We start from the raw sequence: 21872 nt of genomic DNA, 5'->3' as shown, positions 1-21872 counted from the left end.
AAATGGGAGCGTGGATTGTCTCTCTGGTTCTGTCTTTTTGCTGGCTTTCCTCTCTGTTGTTTGCTGTTTGAACCAGTCGCCATCAAAGAACACTGTGTACAGGGGAGGAACAAGAGAGTCCAGATTTTAATACATTTTGATTGAAGTCTGTTTTACTACTGATGGACCGTCAGAAGTATATTCTCCCGCTAAACTTCGATATAATTTCTGCCTAACTATATTTACCTCTTCTTTTATTTCTGCCTCATGTTTCCCAGCTGTCCTATGGCTCCAGCTCGCCAGCGCTTTCCAACCGCCAGCGCTTTCCCACTTTTTTCCGCACGCACCCATCTGCCACCCTTCACAACCCCACCAGGGTGCGGCTCTTCCAGAAGTGGAAGTGGACCCGCATCGCCACCATCCAGCAGACCACCGAAGTCTTCACCTCAGTTAGTACCTTTAATCTTCTTAATTTCACCTTTTAATTGTATGTCTTCGTTTTATCTCCAGCTCTTTCTTTAATCTTCTTCACTTGATTTTTTTTTATCACTTGTCCCTACTTCCTTGCTCCATCATTTCTGGTAAAGTGTCAGGTTCCCTTATTGCCTGTCTGCCCCCTCAGGTTTGTTTATGAGAGCTGTTGTGTTCTCAGGCCATGCGATATTTCTTCAATCTCTCCAGGCAATTGATTGAGGATTTTTGAAGTAATTTGTTGCCGTATTGGTTGTGATAAATATTGATCAGGCCATATATCTCTACCAGGCACGGAGGTCAATACCATGACACTTGAGTTGGTTCCTGTAATGGAGGTTTATGATCCCTCTCCCACGCTCTTTCCTCTACCTTCAAACATTCATCTTTTCTGCTTTCAACTCCTGTTTTTTGTCTAAAAATCTATTGTTTTTCGTACACACAGTCAATCCCTCTCTTAACATTTCTCATATACACTTCAGACTTTATGCTTTCCTTTTGTCTTTCTCTATAATCTCAACCCGGCACCTCTCTCTGTCTCGGTTCATCTGCCTCTCTAACCTCCCCCTCTCTCCCCCCTCTCTCTCTGTCTGTCTCCCTCTGTCCTTCCCTTTCATCTCGCAGACTCTAGACGATCTGGAGCAAAGGACGAAGGAGGCAGGCATCGAGATCAGCGTTCGCCAGAGTTTCCTCACCGACCCGGCTGTCGCTGTCAAGAACCTCAAGGTGCTTTGATTAAAAATTCACCTCAGCTGCTGGTCGTCTCTCTTCCCCCACCTCCTCCCCCCTCTGTCTCACAGCTGCACACGATACCATTAGCATAGAGGCGATTTGATAGAGGAAATTAATGCGCCATGCTAATTAGCAACTCCTGAACAGCAGTACGTGCCGACCTGCTAAGCAGCAGGAACTTTGGCACTCTGCGCTGCCACATCAAGCTGTGCTATATTGAAGCTATATTGTTGCTCCTGATGAAACTAAGCAATGTTTTGTTTTCATGTTTTGATGCAGCGCCAAGATGCAAGGATCATTGTGGGGCTCTTTTATGAGACCGAAGCCAGGAAGGTGTTTTGTGAGGTTGGTTCCTTTTCTCGCTCGATGGATCCCAATAGACTGTACCTGACTGACTATTAGCAGAAATTAAGGTCTGTAATGAGCTGGTTGAATGTCTGAATGGATATCCTTGTTTGGCAGAGATACAACATGCTCAACACATCTCTGTAATTCTCCTCATGCTTATTTATCATTCTCTCCCTCCCTTCATCCACCATCTATGCAGGTGTTCAAGGAGAAGCTCTACGGGAAGAAGGTTGTGTGGTTCCTGATAGGCTGGTACGCAGACAACTGGTTCAAGATCAAAGACCCAGCTATCAACTGTACGGTGGAGAACATGACGGAGGCCGTGGAGGGACACGTGACCACCGAGATTGTCATGCTGAACCCCGAGACGGTCCGCGGCGTCTCCAACATGGTGCGAACACACAAAACACTGTTATCTCTCCCACTGCTATAATATTTATATTAAATGGTTTTAATCAGTGGCAAGGAATTGCAACATCAACAGCTTGAAACTTCTTATGTGTTCCTGTAATGGACAAAAAATAACGTCTTTTGAAGAATCTATGGCAATACAAAATACTAAAAGGCCCAATGCAGGTGTTTAATGAGCCTATAATTACATCAAATAGTGCTCTGTCATGCAAGTAATGGAGTGGAATAGAGTTCCCAATTGTATTGCAAATACGGGCAGCTGCAAATACAACATATCACAGAAACTGGGGATCATATTGACAAATAAATACAGAAAGCAATCAGGGAATCAAAATAATTACACACGAGAAGTAATAATAGGGAATAAAACAGACGTCAGTAAATCCATCATGAAGTGCTGTGCCTACAACCCTCAAACGCATTAGTAAACTCCAATAACTGATTTTAATGGAAAAGCACCAGAAACACGTTGGTTTTCACTAATTATCACCTGTATTGTATGTCTCCATGCACCCAAAAGGTGACAAAGAAATTATGCTAAATCCCAAATGTGATGCTGATTATGTACCAGAGTCTACAAAGTCAAATTGCTTTGCAATACCTGCAAACCCAACGAAACATTAGCCTGTTATCATTATTATTGTGATCATGTTGACGTGTTGATTTTAGAATTTAGCTCAAAGCTCTGCTGTGCTGAAATCAAGCCTCACATAGCTGCTAACTCTTTGGGCCCTTTTTGAATGATCTCCAACACAAAGCAAACATGTTCATTTAGGTTGTGTTCAGCTACACTTTGAAAGGCTAAATACCAGCAAATAGTATAATAATACAAAATAATACGGTAGCCTGATCTTTGTATTTGAACTTACTGATTAAGAAGGCACTCTGCTTACTGTTCACCTCTGTCCATTGATGGGGGATACTGAATTAATGTTCTTGTGGTATATTGTGCAGGGAGGGATTGGACAGGTAAGTGGTCCTTGGCCGATGGAGCCTCTGCCGTCTGCCAATCATCTGTCTCATCAACAATTCCATTTGACTACATATGAGCACATGCAAAGAAAACCTATTTAACTGGGGAGGAAAGCGCTGTTATGCGTCTGACCACACCTCATTTAAAGACCAACGCCCATGGGTGCACAGATTGGTGCATGCTACTGAAACAAGGTGTTGGGAGATTGGTGTGAAAATGCGTCGGTCTGAAACTACCGATGACAGTTACGCTGCGACACTTTGCGCTGGGTGTAAAATGGGGCCTGTAGTCTGTTTAATAATAAAACGTTCTTTTTTTTTTGCTGAATTAAAAATAAACCCTAGAACACAGTAAAATATGCATTTCCTTTTTCAGTGATCGCTTGTCAGTCATTTAAACACTGATATCTTCCCTCTTGTAATTTTCTGTTAATGTACTTTTAGCTCTTTTCTCTTTTCATCCATTATGATTAATGCTAATCTTTTTTTTAGCCATCTCTTCTTATCCGCATCATGACCAAACGTCTTTTGCCATCCATCGATTCCCACCCGACGATTTTTGTGTGTTGAGGACAGTGCTGTCTGTCATAGCTTCATTGAACTGTGCGTTACCTGAATCAATATTACGTTTCATAAATCTCTGATGAAGAAAATAGATGTTTAATACTGACACACTCTTTCTGAGCGTCTTCCCTTACAATTTTGCCTCTCAGGTAGCAGTCGTTTTCCATTTCTATTTCTCCCGTCTCCTCTGTTCACCTTCCATAATCCTCTTAAACTGTCTCTTCCTCTCTCCGTCTCTCCCATTGTTCGACCTTCTCTGACTCTGCTGGTCTATGGTGGATCATCCTTTCATTCTTCTTGTTTACCCACCGTTCCCATCTCCTTATCATTTCCTCATCCCCACCTTTTCCATCCCCCCTCCCTTCTCTCCCCCATGTGCCCCTCCTTCCCTCTCTCACACTTCATCAGCAGCTGTTGTTTATATTCATAGAACACCTGCCGCTACCTGCTGATTTAGCTGTTGACGTGCTGCTCAACGGGTGATAAGAATTACAGCCTGAACTCCTGCTCATAGTCATTCTATTCAAATTCAATTTCCAAGTTTGAGATTGGCATATTTCTTCTAGATAGAGCATTCAGATGAAGCTGGTGTGCCAGTACTGCAGGGTCTGCAGTAGGCACATTGTCAGCTAGTTTTCAGTAGGTAGTCGCAGATTTAGATGCCAAATGCCATGGTGGAATTTCAATGAGATGAATTTGACAAGACTGTCTTGGGGGTGTGTGGGCCCTCACTGGGCTCAGAGAATCTACAGGGACAACTTGATGATTTGGTAGCAGTAATCTCCCACCACACATTTCTCCTCACTTTCCGAGGGAGATCATGTGTATTGGTGTTTAATTACCAAAATGCCTCAATTGAGAAAAGGAACATATTGGATTCAAGTTGAAAATCACTTCTATTCCATCTTTTCTCTCTCAAAGCAATAGAGATGCTACAGGATCAGTCAGAGTTGCTCTGGGGCCACATCTCAAAATCCTACATTTGTTTTTATAATTCAACCCCCTAATTCCCAGCTGCATTCAGATGTGGGCGTATTATACTTGTATTAAATGAGTTAAAAGCAAGAAAATAATAATCAACAGCCAATATAGAAACAGCACTTCTTCTTTGGCTAATTTCTTTAAGTCGCAAAAAGAGCATCTGTAATATTACAAGAAAACTGCCTTTGTATGTAACAAACTCATAAACAAACACTTTTACCTCCCTCCTTAAGTCTGTGCAGCATGTTTTAAGGAATTGTTGTTTTGGGAAAGAGAGTTAGATGAGAAGATTGGTACCTGATTTAAGTCTCTACATTAGATGTAAAGCTTGGGTTGATAGTCTCTCACCCGGGAGTTAACAATGTTGTAACATTTGTTTATTTTCACTTTAAAGCTCTTAAAAACGTTCTTCTTGAAAATCTCTTTGACAAAATTACCCCAACGTTTTGCAGATAATTGTGTGTTCATTTAGGACGTCTTTTAAATCCTCCAGGAGATCAAACCCCTGCTTCCGTTTACGGTCTTCTCCTCTTTGCCTTTGAGTAATAGACTTATTAATGTCTTATATTATGAATTTCTTTTCTGCAGCATTTCTTAAGAAGGACTCCTCTTTGATATATTTTCCATCCTTTGCCTGTTAGACATCACAGGAGTTTATCGCCGCCTTGATGTCTCGTCTGGGTGGAAAGAACCCAGAGGAGACCGGCGGGTTTCAGGAGGCCCCGCTTGCCTACGATGCAGTGTGGGCTCTGGCCCTCGCCCTCAATAAGACTGTGGCACCGCTGAAGGCCAAGGGCCGACGACTGGAGGATTTCAACTACAACAACCATGACATCACCTCTGAGATCTACAGGGCCCTCAACACGAGCTCCTTTGAAGGTGTTTCGGTACGTGAAAAAAATAAGTGTTTATGTTCCCATAGATGTTCATCATATATCGAATCGAATATGCAGTGTTTAGAAATAGTCCTTGTGGACAGATATGAGGATCCGAGTGTTCCCTATTTCTGCAAGGAAAATAAGAATAATTGAATTTAGTGTGGTAAAGTAACAAATAACACAATATCCTTGGACACCTTGTTAGTCCCACCTGTAAAATCTACTGCAATCCAGCACAACAGCTTTATGAAGCTTATAATGTTCAGTTTTTGTTTAATCTTTGAGAGAGGTGTAATTTAACCTCCTAAACCCTCCCAGGACTCCGGCATTCAGAGCAATCATGACTTTCCCCAGTATATTCACAATAAGGGTTTTTCTGAGCAGTTTCAGAACAGAAGTGCTCACCATTAAATCGCTGAAAAGTCTTGCAGAAATCTCCAAATGTCAAACGTTTTTTTAACCAAATCACATCATTAACTTTTCTTTGATGTTCCCCAAGGTCATTGTGTCTTTGTGTCTGTTGACTTAATACCCCTCTTCCAGTTTCAACAAGAACTGAACACTATAGACTTTTTAAAGGTAGAATTGATGTCTTCGCTATTGGGTTGCATTAGATTGTACAGGTGTACTAAATAAAGTGGCAACTGAGTGTAAATTGAAAATAAGTAATGGGATAAAGGCAAATCTGGCCTTATTTTTGCAGTGTTGAATATAATTGATGTTCATTATGATAACATTTGGGAACAACATCGCTACATCGCATCGTGCGATGGGTCAAGAGAAGCGTCAAGATGATTGTAAAAAAAAAAAAAGGTAAACAGGTTATTCAGGTTATTTAAGCATCTTTATTTAGAGATAAAGTCCCGAAGTGAGTGCTTCTAATCGTCTAAGAATACCTCATTAAACAAAATGATTATCTAACTATACTGTTCGCAGAGAAGCAGGCTGGCTCCTTCTTCCTGTTTCCAGTCTTTGTGCTAAGCTAAGCTAACTGGCTCTTAGCATGCACGAATGAGAACGGTGTCAAGCTTCTCATCCACGTCTTTTGGCTAAAAAGCAAATAAGTGTATTTATCAAAATGACAAACTAGTCCTTTAATCATTCAAGTAAAACAAAAAAACACTTCCTCCCGTCTGTCTCAGGGCCAAGTGGTGTTTGATGCCCAGGGATCCAGGATGGCAATGACTCTTATCGAGCAACTGCAAGGTAAAACACTCCCACACTGGCCTCCCACAGATGTTGCATTGCCGTTAACAGTAAATGTCACTCTATCGCGAGAAGAAAAAATACATCACAGCTGACTGTGTTCCTTGTGTATCGATTGTTGCTTTCAGCTCATTTCAGAGCAAAGCCTCTTTTTTGGGAGGGGATTGTTTGCGGGATTCACTGCCGATTGGTCTCGATATCCTATAATTGCACATGCGAATGGGCTTGATGCAGGAATGTGTTGACTCGAGGCTTCGCTCTAATTGGGCACAAGCCTCCGTTTTAAGCCGTTTCTGGAAATGGCATCCTATTTGTCACCAGTGACTTAATGAGTTTCCCCGCGCAGGATAAGGTTGAGGATTATTTTCTACCTCTGTTCCCTTTGGCGTCCTAAAGGATGAGGATTTATAATCCTGCCCCTTTCCCCTCACACTCTGTCTCATATTTCCTGTTGTGGTGTCGAGGTAATTTGACATCCACAATGAGACAACCTGACTTGCATCCCTGAATCACTGTGGGACCTCATCAGTATTCTTGGTCAAGACTGCCACATAAGCTCCTTTTTTTCTTCCTCTTCTCCTTCTTTCTCCCCTTGGTACTTCTCTGTTTGCCCTCCTTTATGCACCTTTTTATCCCTCATTCCTTTTATTTGTTCATTTTGTGTCTTTTCTGTACCCACGCACGCCATTAATATGAATGTACAGGAATGATGGCGAAATAGCTAAAAAGTGGTTTTGTGAATAGAACGTAGTCAAGTTAGTATTGTGTCAAGTAGTCAAGTTAGTACTGTATTGTATCATCCCCCCCCCAAAAAAAAACACCAGGGAAGGAAATTAATTACACAAGCATTACTAATTAAACATTCTTTCTCTCTGATTTTTGTCCTTTTATTTTAATCGCTTACTATATTTCTTTGCTTTTCTTTCTGGCCCAATCATCTAGGAGGCAGTTACAAGAAGATCGGTTACTATGACAGCTCTCAGAAAAACCTTTCCTGGTTTGGCAATGATGTTTGGATAGGTAAGATGGAGTTCATGACACCGTCTTCACCCGGCTTCCCGTGTCTATGTTTATGTCCTGTCCGTCATGCTGTGAATCATCGGGGTTCACATTTCTGGGCTTTGATATTAGACCTCCCCGGTGTGGCTCAGTTTAGACTTTCCTACTCTGTAAATGACATACAATCATACTGGATTTTCTCTAACCCCTAATTGGGTTGAAGCTAGTTATTTAGCCGCCTGCACACTCTCTCTCCAACATGTGTTAAAATGTTAGCGGAGCAGAGGCACAGTAATCAAACTGGGCGGCAGCTAAGTTTGACTGTCTAACCTAGGAGATTTTGAATGTCTTAACGCTGTGCGTTCACCCTGAGACACCGTCAAGGCAACCGCGCCTCCCCAGCACTGCCCCATTATTTCTGGGCTACAACTTCTTTTCAGCCCAGATTTGTTCACATTTTGGCAAACTGGCACCATTAAAAGTATGGCTAAATAGCTATTTACTCTATTCTATTAGCACATAATATGCACCGACTCAATGAATTACTTTTACTGAGGAAAAATACTAAATTGTAATATTTTTGAGTTTTGGAATATAAGGAGCATAATTGTTTTCTGATTTCTCAGGAAATGTATGTTTGAGATGGACATTGGAGATCATGAGATCCTCACAAAGTGCTCAATCTAATGATCTGTGTGTGTTTAGATCATGTCTGGAGGTTTTAGTTTTGACTGAGTGGTGACTTCGAGAAAGAATGCAGGTTTAGAAGCAAACGGCAGAACTCGGGCGCTTTGAAAAGGACTTAAAACCTTAATTGCCTCCGTGAGCTGTGCGTCACAGCCGCGGCTGCAGCTCCAACTGCTGACCGAGTTGGTAAGTGGGGCAAACCAAATACAATAACTTCCTGTTGTTCCACGAACTCCGGCTTACACCTGTCTTTTTCACCTTTGCCTCATGTCTCTCTCTCCAAACTTCGAGCCCCACAAACAAACTTTGTTTTTGCGCCGTTCAGCTAAATGAAGAAGCTCGAGCTCACGTCACACCAACCAGAACCTTCTCTCCAGCTCCTGCTGTCTGTATTCTGGTTTTCTGTGAAAACCCATTACTGTTGATTTTCTTCAGACACCAAGACCAATTATGTGGTTGTTTACTGGCCTGTCCCTCCCTGGAGAGGTGACATACTTGTGCCTTGAGAGAGAGTGCCACTAATCAATCCTGCATGGTCCGTAGAGAGACACCTTTTTTTAGGCTTTTAAGGAAATGATCAGTAGCCAAGGCTTAACTGAACCCAGAAGAGGTAGCGATTCCAGGTCAGCATCAGTGGCAAGGGACAGGTGACCCGTATGCATGTAGGCAGCATGTCCTTCACCGCGCCAGATGCCAGCTCTTTAGTTTGGCTCGTGGCAACGTGGCTGGCTCGGTATTGGCCCAGTTAAAACACGCTGGGTTGAAACCGAGTCGCTCTCCTACCCGGAGGTGAGTTTTGTTGACTGGGTTTCCGCCTTGCTTCCTCCACCAGAGCTCAATTTCCATTTTTCACTGTTTACCAAATAAAGACACATTCGTCTGACATCTACTTGTTGAGAGGAAATGGATCCGACTCAGTTTGTTTTTTTTGACAGGGGGGTGGTGCTTGATGTGCTCCACACTGACAGGGTGGAGCACACAGGAGGGTCCGCAACTTAACGGCGCCGTTTGTTTTCCTGCGTGTTTACCAGGCGCCTCCCCGGCTCACATTCTCACTTTCTCACTCTCTTCGCGGTCGCCCTAACAACCACTTCAGCTCAGCTCTTCTTCTAATCGCTGTGGCAACTGTTATAGAGCCGGGTCTCCATGGCAACACCCTGTCCTGATTCCTTGATCAAGGACGGAGGGTTTAAATGGTGCACACACACACACACACACACACACACACACACACACACACACACACACACACACACACACACACAGCATTATTTATGCACAGTTACATGTTGTACACACATTCATTCATTCACATATACAGGCTTAAAATATCCTCTTTAATTCATAATAATAATGATCATAATAATAATAAATGTGTGCTTCATGTCAAATTGAATATGAAATATTCAAACAAAATATTAAAATACATTTAAAAAAGATAAGTCCTATTCCATTAAAAGAAAACCTGATGAAAGCAAGAAAGAATACTTGGGATGTTTCTGAAAAGAGCGAGAAACATTTTTTACTTGAGTCACAACCGTTGAGGCGATTTATTAGATTTCACTGAGCTTCTTCCGGGATGTTTGGTCCTCTTTGTCCCGCTCACCGCAACTCCACATGGACATATGATGTTTAGCAAAAACAGAAATGTTGAATAAACAATATTATATTACTTAAAAAAAAAAAAAAAATCATCAAGACATATGAAGTGTGCCACACTACATTCTTTTGAGAAAGGCTGATACGTTTAGTTATAACAGGATTTTAATGAAGTCTTCTTCTTTCTGGAGTGGAGCCTATAAGTTCCAGTTTCACTTTGTGCCCTCTTTTACATGTTTTTTTGTGGTGTATGTCACACCTGGTCCTAGCTTTCAAAACACACACATATATATGTATAATATATATGTGACGAATTCAGGTCACTGCACATTTGTGCTATTCAACACATCGACATGTGTTGTGTACGCTGTCAGGACTGCAGGCTCTCGTGTAGCTCATGTAGTAGATAATATGCTTTAAATTGCACAGATGGACAAACACTTCTCCTCGAAACGCTCTCAGAAAGAAACAACACATACTGTATGTGTGTCTATATGTATCTGCAGGTCTCAAAAAGTCTTAAAGCATTGCATTCAGTTTCCTTTAAAAAAGACCTTTTGGAGGTAAAAATAAAAGTCTTTAATTTTATTCACAAAAGTCTAAACTAGGAAGTGTTGCTTTTCTGAAAACTTGGACGATTTCATGCAGTTTACATTTGTAAAGTAATGGTTGTTGCATACTGCTCGGAAGTGCTATGATAAATAATTCTCCGGCCGCTGTGATCATGAACGTATAACTTACATCACATGTGGCAGTAGAAAAAATCTTAAATTTAACTCTATGAACCCTGCGGAAAAGAGACCCGCTTATATCGTCATTCCTCAGTCAGAGGACACCAGACGCCGCTCGATTATGTGACGGCAGCGACACGCGTCTAAACAGAGAGCATGATGGGCGTTCTGACACCCTGCGACCCTCGAAGGGGCGACGTGCCGACACTTTTCTCTGACATCTGACACATCAGCTCCACACTGCGCTGACACTCTTGCTCTGCTTCTGACATGCACACACACACACTCTGTCACCCTCTATTTCTCTTGCACGCACACACACACACACACACACACACACACACACACACACACACACACACACACACACACATTATTCACACTATGCACACATGCATGTTCCCCTGTATAGGATATATATATATATATATATATATATATATATATATATATATATATATATATATATATATATACACATACAGGTACAGTCCATATTGGCATATGTGGGAGTACACACACACACACACAAATCTGAGAGCAGTCCCATATTTAGACAGACAGATAGTCGGAGGCTGTTAAGGGGGAAAACGAGGCTCCCTGTCCATCTGCCCCTCTCTGAACCGTCCTCACTGAGGAATCCTTCGGGTTGAGAGCTACACAAGCAGAAATGATTAGGTAGTTTGTATAACCACACACAATTGTATCCTCTTAATGAACACCAAAGGTGTCTACTTGCTTACTACATAAGGTACAGTATACAAATGAAATTGACATTCAGGAGTAAATCGTCGGTATCAGTTGAAGTCGGTTGTATATTTTACTTCTCTGTGCTTCAGTATTATAAATATTTGATGGAGGTTGTGGAGTTTATGCACTGATGCTAACCCGCAGGCTACATGTGTTCACTACTGCACTGTAAGCAGTGGTGGAAGAAGTATTCAAATGATTTATGTTTAGATGTTAGATTTCTACGGAAAGAAATCTTAAAATACTCCCATTTTTGTGGCTTTGTCAATTTTTTTGTATAAGGTTATATTACCAATATTTTACTTTGAGGTTGTTATTTAATCCAATGGGTATTTTATTAATTGCAAAAATGACCACATACATAGAGAGAGACTAGCAACAACAAAATGGCTACTGTTACTGTGATACATTTATACTATTGGATGATTAATATTGGTGTATTAATATATAAGCTGTACTTCAGTGTCATTGGTCGAGGTGGAGCTAATTTTACACACAACTTAATTTACTGTTACAATATATCATATTTTAAAACTTGTCATACCTTTTTGTATGTGGAAAGTCACTATACTGTATATTTATAGTATGTAGTGAAGTTTAAGTAGCATAAAACGGAAATACTTAAAAACTGTACTTAAGGACAACATTAGTGTCACTACCCAGCACCTGTGCACATTATGAGAAACAACTCTGGGCACCAAAAGTAGTGTTTTTATTTAATGCATTAAAAAACAAACCGAATCATGGCTAGGCATGCACATTGAGTTCTTGTTCTTCTGTTTTGCTTGCACCTCAATATTCAGGAGAAAAATAAAATACTGTGTTGAGCTGTTGACTGCAAGTCATACTCAAAGAAAAATAGACGTGTTGTGCGACCATGTCTGGAATATAAAGGGGTTATAGTTGTTCTGAACAGCCACACTGGAAGGGGTCGTGATGTCATTTTAATGTATGGGGGATAACGTCACACATTTTCAGACAGTCACACCTGGAGAACATTCATAGCGTTGCATTTGGTTGTTTTTTTTACTGCACAATACTTTTGTTGAGTAAAATAAGAACATATATTGATTTTGTAAAAAGGGATGCAACACAGAGATTGAGAGTGGGCTGTTAACATATGAAACATTTCGATTGGCGAGTTACTTGGAGAAAGAAAGTATCACCAGGATAATCTGCAACTACGTGCCGACTCTTTTCAGTCAACAATATAGAAGTATAAGTAAAGTTGTTATCCCGATAAAACAATGAGATTTGACCCGGGTGTCATAATTGACAGAGAATGGTGAGAAAACGGCACCAGAAATCTTTTCTCGCCTCACATTTCTTTCTCTTTCTCTCTCCATCCAGGTGCTGGACCTCCGGCTGATCGGACCGTGGTGATCGAAGAGTACAGGTTCTTGTCTCAGAAGCTGTTTGCAGCTGTGTCCGTCTTCGCTGGCCTCGGCATCCTGTTCGGCATCGTTTGCCTAACCTTCAACATCTACAATGGCAACGTCCGGTGAGTAACACTGAATAGTATCATTTGCATCTTCTCAAAGGTAAATATTTGTTGCTTTTCTTGGTCTAAAATTACAGTAAATCAATAGAGTTGGCTTTTGACTGTCATTTGGACAAAAGAAGACATTTAACAACACAATCTTGGGCTTGAGGAATTTATTTATTTTATTTTTGTATTTTTCATAGTTCTCTGATGTTTTATAGAGCATACAAATGTAACAGAAAATAATCAGCAGATGAATTGAAAATGAAAATAATTATAGTTGCATCCCTTGTATTCATTATTATACTCTGGCATCTTGTCGTCATGTTTTTTTGCTTTTCCACTCTCAATGTTTGCCCTTGAGTGAAATCTCGGATAATCGTGACAATAAAGTCATCCTCCAGAGAAGGAGGTCCCCATTAAAAGGAATTTTTAAAAGGATGAAAGTAATGCGGGCCTCAGAGGTTAAAGACAGTTTTGTTGTTAGAAGGTCACCTGTTTGAGATGAGTGAATGGAAATAACATCCTGTGACAACACCCAGCTGCTCCAGCAGAGCTGATCATTCACTGTGTTTGCACTCCATGTGTGAATGTGAGTATTTGTGGGAAGTGAGACGGAGGGAAAAAATTATTCACCAGAGATCCTTCCCTCTGTTGGGGTTAATGTAAATGCTGAATGGCAGCGCTGCTTCTCGAGTTTAAGGACGACAAAGTTGTTGATTTGGGTGTGGCTTCTCTCAGTCTAGCAGCTAGTTTCGTTATCACAGCTTAAGTATAGCCCGAGACCAAATGCAAATAGACATCCTTAAAAAACTGTTTTTGATCTTGGATTTCGAAGCTTAATACATCTCTGTGAACCTACTGCAGCATATCTCTGATGTCTTTTTAACATAGTATATTTATGTTTGACCCGGGTCAAAGTGATTTAAAGTCCCCATAAATCCATGAGCTTATCAGGAGTTTTTATAAAAGCTGGAGAGGTTTGTTCCTTTGGGGATCTCTGGCTGGCTCCAGTGTACCAGTCGGGCCTTCTTCCAGCTCCGATTATATTTCAAACACACATTCACCGAGGGCTGATCTCAGCAGCCAAAACACTACGAGTCAAATCAAATCCTATTTATTCAGTAAGCTGTTTTTCTTAAAACAAGATTGCCACCAACTGCCTTGTTGGAAGACAAAAAACCTAAACCAGTTTTAAAAACAAAAAATCTAACTCAATCACAGCCTTAAAAGCTCAATCCTTTAGAAACACTGCAACACCGTTTAAAGCGGTTATATTCAGGGTTCCCACGGTTATGAAATTCAGGGAAAAGTTACGAAATTAGAAAAACTCTTTCCAGGAAATGGTTTGAAATGAACAGAATGTTTGGAAAAATGTTTTGAATACACATTGTTTTGGCTGTTGTTTAAAATATAGTCACAAGACACAAAAATCACAAGGGTCTGGTTTCGAGAGGGTCTGGTTTCTCTGGGCGCTCGGGTGAGGCCTTGCGTCCTGTTGCTCTATAACGTATTTTTATTAAAACTATTCAACAATGATTCAAGGAGACATGCAAGAGAAACACATTTTCTTCTGATAGTAGCCTCAATTTAAAGCAACCACACGCCGTGATGCATAAATAGAAGAAAGCAGCACTGCACATGAGAAACTCACAGCATTAGAGGTATGAAAGGTTGGATTGGGGTGTGTTTGTATTGTGGGCTGTAGGGGTGTGTAGCTATACAGTAAATAAGTGACCTCGGGGCAACACTGGTGCAGGTCAACGGGATGAAAGAATAAAAGACACACCTACTGCTGCAGGATGAGCTGAGGAACGCTGCTGTGCTCGGTGGGTGGGCGTTCTGCAAGAGTGCAGCTTATATTAAACACATATCTTTAATCTGTTTGTTTTTTTGAGTAATATATTATTGAGATTGTCTCTAATGTATTGTTTCAGTAGAATCAGTCGAGGTGAAATGCACATTCGCTCAACTAAGTACAATTTGTAGGTGCTTTCTTGAGTATTTCCATGTTATGCTACTATATACTTCTTCTCTGAGACATCTCAGAGGCAATGTAATGTTATACATTTATCTGACATTACTTTACATTTTACTCGTTTTCATACCCTTCCTGTACAGTAAACAACACTTATCTCCAAATTGGGTGATTTAAATGTTTTTATTTGAATGTTTATGATGAACGTAAGGAGTGAAGGATTACGTGTTTTTCTGAGCTGTAGTAGTTTAAATAGCAGTACAGTAGAGCAGTAAAATACAACATACACAGTAGTGCAGCTGTAATATGAAACATTTTACTGTGGAGTGAGTACTTTTTCTGAAACTTTTACTTAAGTGCTTTTTTGATTGCAGTACGTTTACTTGTAGTGGATTATTTTCAGTGTGATATTACCACCTTTTTCTTAAGTACAAAATCAGAAACTGCAGTCAAGTGAGCCCACATTCGCCGAGTAAGCCGCAGTTGCAATTCTAAATGCACCTCTATTCAAGGTGTTACGGTACGGGGGCCAGCTCAATGTCACAATATTCAAACAGCTATAAAAACAGATCCATCGACTTGTACATAAATATTCCACTGCAGGCTTGTTCAGGATGACCTCTACTATGCCCATGTACATGGCCTCAAAATATTACTGTACAGTTTTTGAGAAAATTGAATTCAAAGTCAGCTTGAATTTCATAATGATATTCACAGTTTCAAAATATCTCAATATTCAAACAGCTATAAAATCAGATCCTTAGGTTTGTACATGAATATTCCACTGCAGGCTTGTTCAGGATGACCTCTGCTGTGCCCATGTATATGGCCTCAAAATATTACTGTACAGTTTTTGAGAAAATTGAATTCTAAGTCAGCTTGAATTTCATAATGATATTCGTAATTTCACAATATCTCAATATTCAAACAGCTATAAAAACAGATCCATAGACTTGTACATAAATATTCCACTGCAGTCTTGTTCAGGGGGACCTCCGCTATGTCCATGTACATGGCCTCAAAATATTACTGTACAGTTTTTGAGAAAATTGAATTCAAAGTCAGCTTAAATTTCATAATAATATTCATAATTTCACAATATTCAAACAGCTATAAAAACAGTTCCATAGACTTGTATATCAAAAATCCACTGCAGTCTTGTTCAGGATGACCTCTGCTATGTCCATGTACATGGCCTCTAAATATTACTGTACAGTTTTGGAGAAAATTGAATTCAAAGCCTGCTTAAATTTCATAATGATATTCATAATTCCCCAATATTCAAACAGCTATAGAAACTGATCCTTAGATTGTATATTGAAATTCCATTGCAGTACTGTTCAGGGGGACCTCTGCTATGCCCATTAAGACGTCGTATAATATTACGTAGACATTATCGAATTGATCGTCGAAATTGAGAATCAACACTTAATGGAAGCGTTTGTCTTTTTAGTCATTTTGTATAAAGATACATTAATATTAATAGTTATATTGTTAGGGTAGGGCCCAAGCGCAGACACAGGGACGTCAAGGTAGGGTGACGAAATGGACTTTATTTACTAAACACAGGTGATTTGGGTATAGCAGGAGTTGAATGCATGTTGAGCGGTGAAGTGACGGGGCGGCTGGGCAGGAATGCAGGCACGGAATCCTGGGCACAGGGAACAGGAGTTAGTAACAGTCAAAAACAATGTAAAGCATAAGAGTAGTCTAAATCATTGCAAGGACTAAAAGAGGCCCAAAGTCAACATACTCATTGAAATGGTGAAATAATCTGGCAACTGGAGAGATGGAAGCCAGGGGTATTTAACAGGAAGGACTTGATGAGATGACAGGTGCTGGAGATGATGTGCAGGTGTGGAGATGAGCCCAGGTGCTGTAAGCCACGCCCACGGCACGCACAAACACACAAGTAACAGAGACCAACAGGAGACACGAGACACATGGGAAAAACCCCAAAAGGACCGGACTGTATCTAAAAAGAGCCCCAAAACCACAATAAACAATGTTTGTTGATTTATTTGCAGAAGATGTATTTCCAATAAAAAAATTTGATCAGTTCTAGCTTTGTTTTGTTTATCTGCAGGCAGTCGGCATGAAACCACCTGTTACATGCATCACACTGAATCTGAAAAAGAAAAAATTAAACAATTGAATTTGAGAATTTTATTAAAACATGAATTCACCTCAAACGCAAATAGCATCTATTTGCAATTTTTCATTTTCTAAACAAATATTTAATTTTATTGTCATGTTCATCGCTTGTAAAATGTTATTTTGATTGACTGACAATCAACTATAGCACAGGTACTATTTTAATTTTACAGCTGCCATGGTAGAAATGCAAATAAAATAGCAAGGCAGAGTACATGGACATATCCGAGTGGCTCGGATGGACAATAAAGTCTATTTGTCCAATGTTTTCTTTATTTTTTTAATACACACATTCCTTGAAGTTTTTAACAAAATAAACCATTTTGTTTGCATTTCCAAGATTAAAACAAGGGGTGTCCCAATGGCGGAGGGGTGAACCGCGATTATTTATATGGCTCTGGATGGTGACTTTTTGTTACATAACGTTCCAATTCTCTCTCTACCCCTCATTTCCTGTCCACTGTCAATTAAATCTTCAAAATGCCAAAACTAAAACTTAGGTCCACAAATCAAATGAATTAAAACAACACATTACCCATTCAGTGACTGGAGGCCTCGGAGTGGGTGGCTTTTTTGCCGAACACATGGCACACTGTGTTTCGATGTCAAAAACTAATGAAAAGAACATGTTACATCTTTTGTAGTACAATATCACAGTATAAATTAATATGAAGAAAAGCTGTCACACACCTGATGCGCGGAGTAATTCAAGTGCCATGTTTTGTCGTTCCTCAACAATGTTGTTCAATTGTGTCCCAAAGGCCATGCACATGGACATAGCAGAGGTCCCAATGAACAAAACTGCAGTAGAATTTCAATATACAAATCTAAAGATCTGTTTCTCTAGCTGTTTGAATATTGTGAAATTTCGAATATCATTATGGAATTTAAGCAGACTTTGAATTCACCTTTCTCCAAAACTGTACAGTGATATCTACAGGCCATGCACATGGACATAGCAGAGGTCCCTCTGAACAAGACTGTAGTGGAATATCGATATACAAACCTTCTGTTTTTCTGTTTTTATAGCTGTTTGAATATTGTGAAATTATGAATATCATTTTATAGCTGTTTGAATATTGAGATATTTTGAAACTGTGAATATCATTATGAAATTCAAGCTGACTTTGAATTCAATTTTCTCAAAAACTGTACCGTAATATTTTGAGGCCATGCACATGGACATAGCAGAGGTCCCCCTGAACAAGCCTGCTGTGGAATATGTATGTACAAGTCTATGGATCTGTTTCTATAGCTGTTTGAATATTGAGATATTGTGAAACTGTGAATATTATTATGAAATTTAAGCTGACTTTGAATGCAATTTTCTCAAAAATTGTACAGTAATATTTTGAGGCCATGCACATGGGCATAGTACAGGTCATCCTGAACAAGCCTGCAGTGGAATATTTATGTACAAACCTAAGGATCTGATTTTATAGCTGTTTGAATATTGAGATATTGTGAAATTATGAATATCATTATGAAATTCAAGCTGACTTTGAATTCCATTTTCTCAAAAACTGTACAGTAATATTTTGAGGCCATGCACATGGGCCTAGTAGAGGTCATCCTGAACAAGCCTGCAGTGGAATATTTATGTACAAGTCGATGGATCTGTTTTTATAGCTGTTTGAATATTGTGACATTGAGCTGGCCCCCGTACCGTAACACCTTGAATAGAGGTGCATTTAGAATTGCAACTGCGGCTCACTCGGCGAATGTGGGCTCACTTGACCGCAGTAATCAGAATACTACGGAAGCGCATTGCGTTCACTGGATAAAAAAAAAATAGACCCCTTTTCTCATAATTACGACATCCTGATCTCGTAATTACGAGATCCTGACCTGATTACGAAAGGTGCCATAGTGGCCACTGTATGGCATATATGTGTACAGGCGTCTGTATGCATGTATGTATACAGGCGTCTTCTTAGACGGTTCCGTTGCCTTAACGTTAGCTACTCCTTGGGGATCTAGGATTTTTAACAGGTGCCGCACAGTTATTTGAGTCACTGTAGCATCCCCGGCAGAATTATAGTCTGGAGTCTTTAAGTGATGGTTCGTAAAGGCTTATTGAAGTCACCGTAAGAACTATGAAGAAAAACGGAAATAGCAGTTGGTTAGCTTAAGCTCTGACACAGACAAAAAACGTAGCAATCTAAAACAATATTTTTCTCAAAAAATTAACTTGAACAGGTGCAAACCTTGTGCCCATATCAGCCAGGTGCTAAACTAATAACTTACATCCTTAACCTTTTTATCACTGTTTTCCGTTGTTATGGCAACTTTTCCTTTCTACCCTTTTCTTACTAACAACTTCCGTTTTTTGTACCTTCAAAATAAGAGCGCAACCGGAAATTCACCGACTGCAGTAACAAAACGGACTAAAATAAAGGACAAAAAAAAGGAACAAACTATTACAATACTTTAAACTCTCAGAGGTCCGTTACAGTCACTACCAAACCAGATTGGATGCATTTCAAATCCATGAATTTGTATCCATGAAGCATCCCGTGTTGGTTCAACTGCTCCTGCAGAAACAGAGCGACATCCAGCACGTCAGACTGGGCTTTCCGCCTGAACAATCCTAACGCCTTGAGATGCCTGCGCAGTGTTGACATACTCAATTTAATACCATCCTCATTTTTTAGAAACATCAGTATTTCCCAGAGTCTCAAACCGAGAAGGCAACAATAGCAGATTAACTGCGATAGCGCCATAATTGCCACTGAGAGAGGATTTACAGACGTTTCCTTTTTCTTTTCTCGTAATTACGAGATCAGGATGTCGTAATTACGAGATCAGGATCTCATAATTACGAGAAAAGATCTCGTAATTACAAGATCAGGATGTCGTGATTACGAGAAAAGATCTCGTAATTACGAGAAAAGGGGTCTATTTTTTTTTTATCCAGTAAATGCAATGCGCTTCCGTAGAATACTTCTCTCCCCATTGGAAATCGTTTTAATGGGAAATAACTCATTGCTTCATTCTCCTTTAAGCTCCTGTCTGAACCTCCACATTAAGCTCAGTGTACATGATTACCACAGCCACGCTTTAGTGCAGTCACCAGATTTAAAAACTTTCATCTGGTGTCAAAGATGTAGGCAGAGAAATGTGGATCAGGAGCTTAAGACACCCACAATGAATTGTTGCAGCCTTTCAAAAATATACAGTATATGTAGTTTTTAAAGGACTGCTTCACCCAAATTACACAAATATTTAAAAAATAGCTTGAAAGGAATGTAGCCAGGCTAGTAGTTTAAGTTTTTAGATCTATTGTCTTTCCAGAAACAGTATTGCGTTACTGAGGATAATCCACAGGCCGCTCTGTAAATGTCAGCTGCTCAGTCAGTGTCATTGAAACTACTTTCAACTACTTTTTAAACATGGTTGGTCCACCACTTCGGTCAAGTCTGATATATATCAACAACTATTAAATGCATTGCCATGAAACGTTGTACTGACATTCATAATCCCCAGAGGATGAACCCTACTGACCTTGGTGAACCCTAACCAGTCAGACATCCATTAAACTACAAGTTTGGAATATCACTTTACAAAGCAAAACATTTTTTTTTTTTTTCAGGAGCTGTTTCATCACCACAATTTTTTAAATAAATAAAAATTCCCAGCTGTGAGCAGATATCCCATTTCCTTTTTGCATTGCATTGTGGGAGTATAGTTACCATGCATTAACCGCTTCATTGTAAATCTGCCATAGTCTGATTTAAGTATTCTTCAATTTGTCACTTTCTTCGTTCCTCCTATACTGAAGTGGATTCCAGCTCTGTTTGTTTTGTATCCAGTTTCACAAATGTCCTTTGTATTTGTCAATTGTGACAACTTCTTTTCATACTAATGAGATTAATGACTGTCAATGACACATGCAAGGAGATGCCCAGGAAAGATCAGCGATCCATATTTGGACCTTTTGTCCGCCAGATTGTCTGAATCCGGAAATAACGATGGTCAATGAATTGAAAAACAACAATTGATCCGATTTCTAAGAGCAGACAGAAAGGTCACCAGCACAATTGATCCCTGTTTACCTGCAAATTCACCAAATGTATCTTTATGCAGAAATGATAGTTAAATAGTTTGTTTTTCTTCATGTGTGAATCTGTCATTGTTTCAGCTACATCCAGAACTCTCAGCCATACCTGAACAACATGACAGCGGTGGGCTGCATGATGGCTCTGGCCGCGGTGTTCCCGCTGGGGATTGATGGTCACCACGTCCACAGATCTCAGTTCCCCGTCGTCTGCCAGGTAACAGAAGAAAGAGACAGACCAAGGTAGAGGAGCCAGAGGGCATGAGGAAGAGTAGGGCTTGGTATTTCATTGATTTGATGCTTGTGCCAAAAACGGCCATTTTTACAATGTTTTTATCAGTAGCTTCGAAGAAATTGAATTCAGATTTATTAAAACATTTTAAGCATTTGCTCTTCTACTTTTCCCATATTTCAGACCTTTTAAAGGAAACTTGTCTCAACTTTTAACCGCTTGTAGTCCAACTGAAATTACATTAACATAAAAAAAGAACATGTTTTTTATGTGTATCGTGAATAATTTTGTTGTTACCTACAAGCCAGAGGCACACAGGGTGTTGTCAGAGGAAGTGCGAAGCTAAATGAGATGAGACGTGAGCAGGAAAGCTAATGCAGGTTGTCTCTTGTGTTGCGTATCAGGCTAATGTCTGGTTCTTAGTCGGTGTAACGTCGACATGATAAAACTGCGATATTACTGATTCATGGAAATACGGTTTAAAATGTAGTGATTTGATTGGCTGCATCTACTGGTGGTGCCGTCATGAAACCAGCAAAAATGTAATTCCTACTTTTTGGTTTCATGTAGCAGAAAAATATGATTTAATTTCAGTGAGACTTTAATAAACAGTTTCCCTTTTATAAAAAATTAGCTTAAGGTTTGGGAATATTATCTGTC

The 21872-nt window shown here is 39.9% G+C and overlaps 1 protein-coding gene across 3 annotated transcripts in view; it reads left to right on the top strand.

Annotated features, from left to right (window-relative positions):
• The window catches only part of gabbr1a (gamma-aminobutyric acid (GABA) B receptor, 1a), a gene marked incomplete at both ends in the record, with an annotated part of 62527 nt that overhangs the window by 30480 nt on the left and 10175 nt on the right, over positions 1–21872 (top strand). For all 3 annotated transcript variants that reach the window (XM_079228148.1, XM_079228150.1, XM_079228149.1), the window contains 9 exons: positions 258–428; positions 1075–1176; positions 1462–1527; positions 1730–1921; positions 5100–5345; positions 6479–6542; positions 7485–7562; positions 12659–12809; positions 21065–21197. In XM_079228148.1, the coding sequence (XP_079084274.1) occupies positions 258–428; positions 1075–1176; positions 1462–1527; positions 1730–1921; positions 5100–5345; positions 6479–6542; positions 7485–7562; positions 12659–12809; positions 21065–21197 (1203 nt within the window). The remainder of the gene's footprint in view (positions 1–257; positions 429–1074; positions 1177–1461; positions 1528–1729; positions 1922–5099; positions 5346–6478; positions 6543–7484; positions 7563–12658; positions 12810–21064; positions 21198–21872) is intronic.

The sequence above is a fragment of the Taurulus bubalis genome, assembly GCF_910589615.1.
Source record: "Taurulus bubalis genome assembly, chromosome: 12".
Classification (NCBI taxonomy): domain Eukaryota; kingdom Metazoa; phylum Chordata; class Actinopteri; order Perciformes; family Cottidae; genus Taurulus; species Taurulus bubalis.
This window is presented reverse-complemented; position numbering and strand designations above follow the sequence as displayed.